At 33.2% G+C, this 12,272-nt stretch overlaps 1 protein-coding gene across 8 annotated transcripts in view; it reads right to left on the bottom strand.

Moving 5' to 3' along the window:
* Positions 1 to 12,272, bottom strand: part of wake (ankyrin repeat and fibronectin type III domain containing protein wide awake) — a 429,559-nt gene that overhangs the window by 36,619 nt on the left and 380,668 nt on the right. For 7 of the 8 annotated variants that reach the window (XM_076414707.1, XM_076414745.1, XM_076414690.1 and 4 more), the window contains 2 exons: positions 6,929 to 7,096; positions 6,313 to 6,519 (listed from right to left, as the gene is read on the bottom strand). In XM_076414707.1, the coding sequence (XP_076270822.1) occupies positions 6,313 to 6,519; positions 6,929 to 7,096 (375 nt within the window). The remainder of the gene's footprint in view (positions 1 to 6,312; positions 6,520 to 6,928; positions 7,097 to 12,272) is intronic. The other variant, XM_076414698.1, reaches the window with a different exon arrangement.

Here is a 12,272-nt window from a genome sequence, read left to right on the forward strand (position 1 = left end):
AAAAATGCTGACTGGTAAGAAATTTCGGTCGCATTTTCGCGCTGAAACTGAGGCCTCTTTTGAGGCAAAAGATAAATCGTTCTACAAAAATGGCATTGAAATGTTAGAGCGGCACTGGACTGATTTCGGAACTATGGATATAGTTTTATTTTACACATTAGGTACCCTTCAGAATGCTGATTATGAAACTGTTGATCCCTTATGGTTTCCTAGTTAAAGTATATCGAACATTTACACTTTTAAACATGGAAGTTATGTAACTTGGTAAATCTAAATGACATATTTAATTGTATTTTAAGTAATTTATTTTTTCACAAATAGGTCTGAGAAAGTATACATCGCAGGTTCTTTGAACCTGAACAACATGACCACAGAGTGTTATGTATTCCTTTGTATCACTGCATATTCAATGAAATGGAATTGTTATGGTGTGTGGCAAAGAATTACTACAATAGATCTGCAGATAGAGGGAGATTTACAAGCAAGAACTGTTTGGATATGGGGAAAGGATTGTCTACAATAATATCCTTCGATTTGGATGAACTTCATAGATGCACAGAAGAAGAAATTGATAAATGGTGGATTTGTATGTTAGATTTGAAATGAACAGCTTAGTTATTGACTTGAATAATGACTCAGAAAGCGACAGTGACTGAATGAAACTAACTAGATGTGGGATTATGATTCAATGCTGACAATTAAGCAAAGAGAGTACCTAGTATCTAGTATGAGAGTCGAAACAATTAAAGGTTAGTATATAATTAATATAGGACAACTATAGATAATTGTATTGTTTAGAATGTGAAGATTTATGGACACAGACAAATATGTACTTATTCAGAATCTATATGAGCATTTGGTCTTAATACTAACTGTTTTGTAGATATGCCAAATGCATTAGGGTGAATGCAGTGATTAAATCTGATTTTATCAAGAATAATGTACACAGATAGTAACAGAAGATAAGAAACTAAAGAGAAATATGTAATAAGAGTTGACAAGAAAATACAGAAAACAAGGACTAAACGTAAAAAGGTAAGTGTGCTCTATACAATTGTATACAATTGTTAAGTAGCTGGATTAGGCCCCTAGAAGGATACTACTACATAAAAAACGCGCCTAGAACTCTAACTCATAGTTGATATGGAAAAGAGTCCAATGTAAATATAATAAAACAACTCTAACCTATAAACTATTATAGAGGTATAATTAACTCTAGTTAAAATAAATTATATTTCATAACATTAATTTTATTTCATTATTTTATACACTTTAGAATTTTGTCATCAAAGCCAAAATAATCTAAAAGACGAAGTTGCCCCATGAACATCGTGACGTTTTGACGTCACAACTTTAGATGACGTGAGTTAACTGTTTTATTGGATAGAATATATTAAGTATTAAGATGCAGCTGCATTGAATATTAGTATGAGTATAATATAAATATCGATCTGAAGGCCATCAATTGGTGTTTATGTTAAAGCGAATTTTTCACATTAGCATAAAATAGTCTAGAAGTCGAAGACGCGAATTATACACGATTAATTCCACAATAAATAATTAATGCTGAATATTTAGCAAGACATTAAACTAGAAACTATTTTTACATTGTTAGAAATTTAACCTTCATTCTGTATTATCCTGTAAAAATATTTTATGAATAATAACTCCAATACTATCATTCTAAAAATAATGTATGTTTATTGAAGAAGACGATTGGTGAAGGTATAATATCATCAATTCTGGATCTGGTTAATTAGATAGTCATGTCGCTAGTCTACCTCCATCATATGTCAGAAGTCATATGCAAACAGAAATGTCAGAAGATTGAGTTTCTAATAACGTCATATGTTATTTACTGGTAGGTTGGCATAATGTAGTTAATTTGGTTGTTTTAAATTCACTTCCCTTCTGTTTATGTAAGTTCATCAATCATTATTACATTGGTGATGATTTTATCACTTCTTATATAGAGTTTTATATTTTCGATGTGACATAAAATAATTTAAAAATTAATTGAAGCCTCGCTTATTTTTTTATATTTGTTAATTTTTTAATTTTTTAATTTAATAAGTTCCGATGTTTTCAAGCATGAAATTAATTATTTAAGCACGTGATGTTTAAGAATATTACCGTCGTAGATTTCAGTTTAGTTATTGTTTCAGCTTTGGGTCTGTATAATCAATACAATCTACAAGGTTAAATAATATCTACTGTATTACTAAAAATTATACTCTGAACAGTGCTTGTTCAATGAGTAATGAGTTCTATTTTTATATATATACAATTTAAATTTTCGTATTAAGACACTTAGGATTCATAAACTTAAAGTACAAGATTTGATTTAAATGTATGTGGGAAGCTATAACACATGGGCTAAAAAGTCCCGAGTGTAACAGAGAAAACGCGTTTTTTTTATTTAAAATTGGCTTTATTCATCAACGTAATCTCCATCAAGAGCCACACAATCATTCCAGCGCGGCTCTAATATTTCAATACCATTTTTGTAGAAGGACCTTTTGCCTCAAATTAGGCCTCAGTTTCAGCGATAACCTCTTCATTCTAGAGAAATTTCTTATCGGTGAGCATTTTTTTGAGGTCTGCGAGCATTCGCTGGGAGCCGAATCTTGTGACTACGGGGGATGTGGGAACAATTCGAAATTCAATTTATATAATTTTACCATTGTTTAGATTGACTTGTGACACAGTGCGTTGTCTCTTTGCAATTTCGGCCCATAAACGCTCCAATAACGCTATATAATATTCACTATTCTTGTGCTTTCGGGCGTTTTGGATGAGGTTCACCAGCTGCTGTCCACTCATATGACGATCGTCTAACAGCAACCGATAAAGTGATAAATCCATATTTTATCCATTGTCACATATCGACGCAAAAATACCGGTTTGTTACTTTTAAACACGGCCAAATACTGCTCAGAATCATCAACACGTTTTTGTTTTTGGTTAACAGCGAGCAAATGCGGCACCTACTTTGAACAGAGCTTTCTCATAGTCAAATGCTCATGCAATATAAAACCAACACGTTCTTCTAATACCTTTACGATGTTAGCTAACTCCCGCAATTTCACTTTTCGATAATTCAAAACGATTTTGTGATTTTATTTGATGTTTTCTCGTGTTACCACCTCATTTGGACGTCCACCACATTCTGCATTATCGGTGTTTCTACGACCACCGTTGAAGGCAGCAAACCAAAGTTTTATTGTTGTTTCTGATGGAGCGTCCTTATAACAAATAAAGAATCAGTGTAAAATGAAAACACGAAATTGTTTTTGATCCATTGCTTTGAAAATAAGTGTAGTGAAATTCTTAATACAATAACTCACAAACTTATGAGTAGAATATCATGAAATTTGAACAGCTTTCGTTTGAAGGTTAGTACTAACTGAAAAGTGATGAAAGCAATAGAACTAACGCCACCTATGTGCCAGGTCCGGGATTTTTAGCCTACGTGTTACTTCAGCTTTCTTGTTTGGAATTTAGATAAACCTTGAGCTCCATATGTTGGTAATTGCAAAAAATTTTCAAAAGATAAACAATTTTTAGCAATAAAATATATTTATTAAACAAATACAGGTTTATAAAACATTTATTTATTTTACGACGATATTCAGGTGGGAAGCGGAACATGAATGTTGCAGGATCAAGTATTTGGCGAGAGACAAAAGACTACGTTGATGAAACCCATCTGCTATCTTGATCTCGATTCATCTCCTGCTCTAATATGACATAGCCCACAACTCCCATATTCAGATAGATCCAGGAAATCTACTCAAAAAATGCCTTAAAATTGCCTAAAAATTATATTTGTTATTGTACATACCCTATTAATTTTTTGTTTGTCTTAATAAAAAAATTAAATATTTGTATAAAAAATATAAACATTCTTATTATTATTTCTAAACCTTATAGACGATGACATTTATACCAACGAACTTATCAAAATTTGAACTCGAATTTGAAGGAATAATTTGGGTTAATTTTTGAATCTTAAAAAATAAATTCTATAATTATGTTCTAGAAATTTATATAATTTACAATAAGTGGCAACGCAGCAAAATCACATTTTAGTGCACGTGGCATGTATATCTATGAGCAGAATCTTGGAAAGACGGCTTGGTGGCCACTGCGCCAAGGCAACAGGACGATCCTCCTACTGTAGCAATAGCCGCAGGTTCGCATCCTGCTGGGACATGATCGTAAACTTATGTTTGTGATTGTCCTAGGCAAGAGTGTAAAATCCGACAAGGAAAATTATCCCAGTCACGCCAGTAATCAGGCTGGGTAAAACCGGATGTTTTCTGGTATGATCTGTAAGTTGATCATTGGTCAGCCGATAGGCTTAATGCCGAGGACCGTGGTTCGGAGCCCGCGTTAAATAGTAGGTCCAGTCCAGATAAACCCATAGTTGGTAAAAGGAGACTTTAAAATATGCAAAAAAAAGAATTTTAGAACTTTGACCTTGATCTTAACCTAATTTTGTGCCCGTCCTTCAGTCAGTGTAATTTTGTCTCAGTGAATATAAACGACGATCTGATATTCCGATTCTTAAGCAAACTTCAATCAGAACGAGCAGGTGTCTACCCGTTTTTCAATTCAAAACACCATCTCTTATAAAATACTACTTATAAAGCCCTATTGATCAACTTATAATATAGAAAAAAAATTAAAACAAAGTTACTTAGGTAAGCCTGTAGTTCTAAATTAACCCCGTTGTCCTTTGTTTTCTTTATTTACGCTAAATTTAGATGTTACCTAGTGGGTATAATTAACGTCTTTTCTATCGCGTTATTTGTTGGAAGGTCCCAAAGTTGCAAGTACACTGTTTCGAACTTTAATTAAAGTTGAAGTTCTTTTGCGGTACTGGTAGACCTGTTTATATATTTAAAATCAAGTAACCGTAAAACAAAGGATTTACAAATTAAAATAAACTAAACCGTCTTGTTGGTATAGAAGCGGATATTATGCAGATTAAAACAAATTTTTACTGATATTTGTAGAAAAATTAAAATGATTGTGAAATTTATCAGAAAATAAGCCGACAGTGTTTAAACCGCAAAATGTCCAGCTGGATAAACATACAATACTCATTCAGTGAAGCCATAATATAATACGCTTGTAAGGCAAAACTCTACAGGTATTCTAGATATAACGTCAAGATAACACACAGAAAAGTCCCGAGCCCAACATATAGATGGCGATAGCTTTATTGCATTCACCGTTTTTTCAGTTAGTACTAACCATTCGTGACTTTATACTCATAAGTTTGTGAGTTATTGTGCTGAGTGTGACACTACTTTTGTTATTTTCAAAACAATGGATCAAAAACAATTGCGTTGAATGAAGAACGTGTTGATGATTCTGAGCGGTGTTTGGCCATGTTTAAACGTAGAAAAAAACCGAACTTTTTGCGTGGATATGTCACTTTACTCCGGAATCAAAACGACCGTCGTCCGAGTGCACAGCAACTGGTGACAGGCCTATTCTGATGCAAAAGATAAATCGTTCTACAAAAGTGGTATTGAAATGTTGGAGTGGCGCTGAAATGATTGTGTGATTCTTGATGGAGATTACGTTGAATAATAAAGCTAATTTTGAATAAAAAAATGCGTTTTCATTGTTACGCCCAGGACTTTTCAGCCCATCTGTTATATACTGAGTTAAGGAAAATTGAAACTTGGGCTTACTACATTGGATTTACAGCTACATTGGGCTTACAAACATGACTTATATCTATTGTAGATTCTATATCATTCGGTTGAAATACGTTACCTAAATGTCCCGCGAATAATTAAGCTATTTCATGATTTTTAATAGGTTCGGTACTCTAATAATTGGTCTTTTAAATCTCCGTGTTGCTTTCCATAGCGAATAATCTCTGTCTGCTTTCGAGATTAATTCACTTACATATTTTTCGAAGCAACCCTGTATATATTCTTTAATCTTTTGATTTGTCTGACTACTAATTCTATTAAATATTGTTTTCCTACAGTATATCAGGTTCTGTGCCATATTTTTCTAGCTTTTCGTTCTTTTAGCAATTCCCTAATTTCAAGGGTAATTTACCTCATATTCTGATTTCTCTATTGATGTTAGGGTAGCTTATTTTGCAGTAGACGGAATTTGTTCAATTATATTTCGGATTTTCTGCTCAAGATGGTTTAAACTTTTATTAGTATTACGTATTATGAGTATTACGTTTAAACTGATTTGTTCCTGCATTATAAGTCCAAATATGTCCCAGTTAGTAAATTAGTTATAGAATTATTAGTAAAATAGTATTATTCTTACCTAGAAATTTTGTGGTTATTGATGATTCTTGTGATGTTGGCTCGGCCAGTCTTACGCTGATGGTGTTTTTGGACGTTATATCCAAAGCTACCAGTGATGGTACATCTGGAGGTCTAGCCTGGGTGAATCCTAAAACTAGACGCTTCAATGTTTTCGCCTTCCGACCCCAGGCCACTGCTTGCTTTTCCGTATCTCCGCCAGCACAACCTACAAAGGCAACAAGCAACATTAGTTCAGACTGTTGGAATTCTTTGATTTAATTTATATAAGGTTTTATTTTGTTTTATTGTTTACTTTTCGCCTTTTTTACTTACTTCAATCTCAAGCATTATAAAATATGCGCAAGAAAATATCTAATGCTATTTCTAATATAAAAAAAACAGTTTACAGGAGACTATGTATAGTATTTACTATACTAACTTTTAATTGATTTGTGTGTGTATATATATATATATACGATTTTTACGATATACGATAAGATTTTTAATTTATCTTAAGATTACGGAAATTAGTGATTATCAACATTAGTAATACAATTTACACAATTTGTAATTGTACACAATTTATTTCTAAATGTTAATTAAAATAATGTATTAATCATGTTCGTTTGGTTTACCAGTAACTGATGATGTGGAACCTGCACTCAACATACTCGAAAAAGAAGCACGTGTGTTCAGTGCGGCTCCGCAAGGTTCGTCGAGCAATCCTCCCAGTTCCTGCAGTCTCATTTCAGCTTCGCACAGCACCTGTCTCAGATGCGTTCCCATCTTATCAGGATTTGAAACTGAAACGATATACATGAATATTATTACTCTATCCGATTATATTGTTGGTGTATTATGGCAAAAATGCACCTAGAAAAACTACTACAAATATATAGTAATGAAAATATTAACCGACTTCAAAAAAGGAGTAGGTTCTATGTTCGATTGTATATATTTCTTTATGTATATAAATGTACGATATCTCCGTCAATTCTGGACCGATTTTCAATATTCCTTTTTGATTCCAAGGTGGTCCCATTGGAAATAAGTTAGGATCTGATGACGGAATCTGGGGAAATCCAGGGAAACCCTAAAATCTTTCACATTTTCAAATTTTTCACATATATTATATACTGCTATAACAGATCAATTTAAAAGTCATCGGTCTGACACATAGATGGCGCTACTCGAATTAAATCCATATGTTGTTGACAATAATTTGACATCTGTCGGATCATTAGTTTGTGAATTATAGCATATTGAGTGAAGCAACTTTTGTTATTTTAAAAAAATGGATAAAAAGGAATTTTGCGTGTTGATAAAATATTACTTTTTGAAGGGAAAAATACAGTTGAAGCAAAAACTTGGCTTGATGCCGAGTTTCCGAACACCGCCCCAGGAAAATTAACCATCAATGATTGGTATACTAAGTTTAGACGTGATGAAATGAGCTTCGAAGTCGATGAACGCAGTGGACGTTCAAAAGAGGTTGTTACCGACGAAAACATTAAAAATACCCACAAAATGATTTTGAATGACCGTAAATTGAAATTGAAGGAAATAGCAGACACTCTAAAGATATCAACTGAAAGTGTACATCATATCATTCACGAATGTTTGGGTAATAGAAATCTCTGTGCAAAGTGGGTGCCGCGCGAGCTCACTTTTGACCAAAAACAACGACGAGTTGATGATTCGGAGCAGCGTTTGAAGATGATCATGCATAATAAACCAGAGTTTTTGCGTCGATATGTGACAATGGATTAAACATGGCTCCATTATTTCACTCCGAAGTCCAATCGGCAGTCATCCGAGTGGACTGCATACGATGAACCCGCTCCAAAGCGTGGGAAAACGCAACAGTCGGCTGGCAAGGTTATGGCGTCTGTATTTTGGGATGCGCATGGAATCATTTTCATTGACTACCTTGAAAAAGGAAGGACCATCAACAACGAGTATTACATAACATTAGAAGGACAAAATTGCCAAAAAACGGCTGCATATGAAAATGTTGTGTCATATATACAAAATAGGAAGTGTACCTGGACCAATGTTTTATCTACTTTACACTTGTGATATACCACAAATGGAAAATATCACGATGGCTACATTTGCTGATGATACTGCGATTATAGCTGTCGGACACAATAGTGAAGAAGCCTCACGAAAATTACAACAGGCAAGTGACAATATAAATAATTGGACACAAGCTTGGAAAATAAGAATTAATGAAAGTAAATCTGTACATGTGCAGTTCACCTATAAACAGATCGTACAAGCATCAATGACATTAAATAACACTATCATTCCATATAGCAACAACGTTAAATATCTCGGAATGAATCTCGATGCAAAACTTCGCTAGAAAGAACATATAAAGAAGAAAAGAAAAGAACTGGAATTGAAATATAGGAAAATGTACTGGCTAATTGGAAGAAAATCACAATTATCAGTACATAATAAATGGCTATTATATAAGCAAATATTGAAACCTATATGGACATACGGAGTTCAATTATGGAGATCTTCTGTAAAGAGTAATATTAATAAAATACAAATTTTTCAGAACACAGTCCTGAGAGGTATTGTGGGTGCACCCAAATACTATAGGACTGATTACCTACATCGAGACCTTCAGATACCCATAGTCAGTCAAGAAATCAAGAGAATTGCAAGGGGGCATGAGGAAAGACTCCAGTCTCATACGAATACTAAAACATTGCAACTTTTGGATACCACCAGAACAGGACACAGACTCAAAAGAATCAAACCATCTGATCTTGTGTAGCGTTGTGTAGTGAGGTGCATATATTAAAAAATTCAGCAGTGACATGTATAGACATTATTTCACCAGAGACTGAGTGAGGGCCGATGGGTCCTCCTAGTTATATACCTAGATTTAAGTTAGCATAAAGACAAATTGTAGGTTAGACGGAAACGACTAGTAACAATATATTAATTAAATAATAACAAAAAAATAATATATACAAAATTAAAGAACAAAATAAAGTAATTTATTGCGTATCGAGTTTAAAGATAAATTAATATCTCCATATTTTTCACGGCACTTTATTAAATTCTTCTCTACTCATCTGTATATGAGATGAGGCATAGAGTTTGTAAAGTCGATTTCAATATTTGTAAGACAAAATAATATCTGGCAAGGCATATTCTCGCCAGGCTTACGGCTTACCGACCAAGCTGAAAAGTTTCCGTTGTCCTAATTTATCGAATGGAATAAGTTAGGAATTGATTTTGTATTTATTTTCTTGACTGAAAAGGTTCGAAAAAATAAAACCTCTGAAGTTTTTAATCTTGCTGATACCATTAGAGGTCACAATAAATGACTTAAAAAACTTGGAAATAGAGTTTCGGCAGCGGAGCTGAGAAAAGTAAATCCGTCTAAAAAGAGTTTTTTATATAGAGTATCGCTTTTATTTAAAATAGCTGTTTTTTCGTAGTTCACTCTATTCGTATTTCGTCTAGTCAGTCATTGTATTAAGGCGAAAAAAAAAAGTGGTATTAGAAAAATCAAAGAATACTGAGTATGATTGAAGTTCACTATCAATTAAACTAACAGTATTGATTATTATAGTGTGAATATATATCTAATATCCATAAATTTTATATGAAGAATCTATTTGTGACACAAATTGAAAATTTCTTTCTATTTCATCAAAATTCTACATATAGTCAAGTTTTTTGTACATATGTCATCAAAATGTTTAATATATTGTCTGTCGCAATTTGTAAATTCGTTTCAGAAACAGACAATATTTTCCTTCTCATTTTATTCTAGTTAAAAAGAGACACAATGCTATCTGATTAGTTCGAACACGTAAATGAATGAGTCTGTCAAAGTCGTCCGGTTGTCAGATGTATGCAGGATTCTTGAAAGCAATATTGATAAAAGCTTACCAACTCTAATCTATAAACTATTGCGGCTGTATAATTAGCTGTAGTTTTAGATGTACTATAATGTTAAGATAAATTATATTTGATAACATTTTTGTTTAATTATTATATTTATATTAGAACTTTGTTGCATGTCAAAGTCAAACTAAAATAAAACTCAGTGTTGATGCGGCAACATTGCGACGTTTTGACGTCACAAATTTAGATGACGTATGTACAAAATAATTTTGAATAGTCTATATTTTAAATATTATAATTGGTTTTTCAGCTTGATTAGATATGCTTGGTACAATCCTAATTTATAAATTAATTTGTTATTACTATTGTACTTGTATCAATATCCATATCATTCGCAAACTAAAATAAAATTGAAGTACCTAAGCTAAAGTTAAGAGTAACACTTAGTTGTAATATAATTATTGCTATAATGTGACGTTATTGTGATTTAGTATTGACATTTGGTTTAGTCAATCACAAGGATTCCCTGACAAACCTGCAGAACAAGTCGAATCTTACTGGCCTATTTCGCTACTACCTGCAATACCAAAGCTATTTGAGAAGCTGATATATAAACGTGTTAAACATTTGGTAACAATATCAGATTTCCAGTTTGGTTTTCGAAATCACCATTCAACTATCGATCAAGTACACAGAGTAACTGCTAACGGCTATTGAAAGAGCGTTTGAAGAAAATAAATACTGCCTTGCAATATTCCTGGATGTCTCACAAGCTTTTGATCGGGTTTGGCATTTGGGATTAATCTGTAAGATGAGCAAATTGTTACCGCGTAACTATTGTCAATTGCTGGAGTCATATTTATTCGGAAGAAAATTTAGAGTATCGCACGAAAACGCGTTCTCGACATTTAAAAATATCTCGGCTGGAGTTCCACAAGGTAGCGTCTTAGGACCTCTCCTGTATCTGCTCTACACTGCTGACATTAAAACAATAAAAGAAACACTTCTTGGAACCTTTGCTGATGACACAGTTATTATGGCAAAAGATATATCTCTGCCTAGGGCAATAGAAAAAGTGCAAGTGGCAGTCAACAAAATCTACAAATGGACAAAAGATTAGAAAATTCAACTTAATAGCTCCAAATCTGCCCACGTTAATTTTGCATTAAGGCGAAATAATAAAAACTTAATTATATCACTCAACGGATGCCCGATTCCTCAAGCAGAATCAGCAAAATACCTTGGAATCCATCTTGACGGTAGATTAAATTGGAAGCATCACGTTAGACAAAAATCAAAACACATTAGAACCAAAATAAAACAACTATACTGGTTAGTCGGAAGATACTCTCAACTTGATCTAAAATCAAAGAGGTTGATCTATAATACAATTATAAAGCCAATTTGGAGCTATGGGGTGCAAATATGGGGTTGCACTAAATATTCAAATCAGTTAGTCATACAGCGCTGTCAAAACAAGATTTTTCGATTGATTACCAATGCCTATCGCTATGTAACCAATGAAGAACTGCACGATGACCTGGAAATCAAATGGATTTGCGAAGTTGTGCAGGATTTCGCCTTGAAACACGAAAGAAGATTACTAAATCATTCTAACGTGGAAGCAATACAACTGCTGGACAGCGCACAGGATGTCAGGAGACTGAAACGAACAAAACCATACGAACTTGTGTGAACATTTAGTGTGTATTATTAGTGTGAACTATAGCTATAAGTTAATAATTAATAAATAATTATAATTTTATAATTGAGGAATACATACTGATGTATTTTCTCGTACTCGTCTTGCTTGTTAATTAATCCAAGCACATAGGAAAAGTAGTAATAAATTAATTGTAATAATAATAATTAAGAGTGTACTAAGCGTATCTAATAAAGATGTTATAAAAAAAAATCACAGGGATTTGACAAATCCGGATGATTTACAAATACTTCTCTCGAAGTGTAGCGAACTTTGGGCCACCATGTGTACATCTACAAGTGGATTGGTACCATGCGGATCCCGGCTACCTTTTGTAAAATGGAGGACAGAAAAGTACAATCAAACAACAATAACGTGATGAAATAAAACGCATAGGTATA

The sequence above is a fragment of the Rhynchophorus ferrugineus genome, unplaced genomic scaffold, assembly GCF_030347505.1.
Source record: "Rhynchophorus ferrugineus isolate W39M unplaced genomic scaffold, kcgeb_rfMv2 rfM1, whole genome shotgun sequence".
NCBI lineage: Eukaryota > Metazoa > Arthropoda > Insecta > Coleoptera > Curculionidae > Rhynchophorus > Rhynchophorus ferrugineus.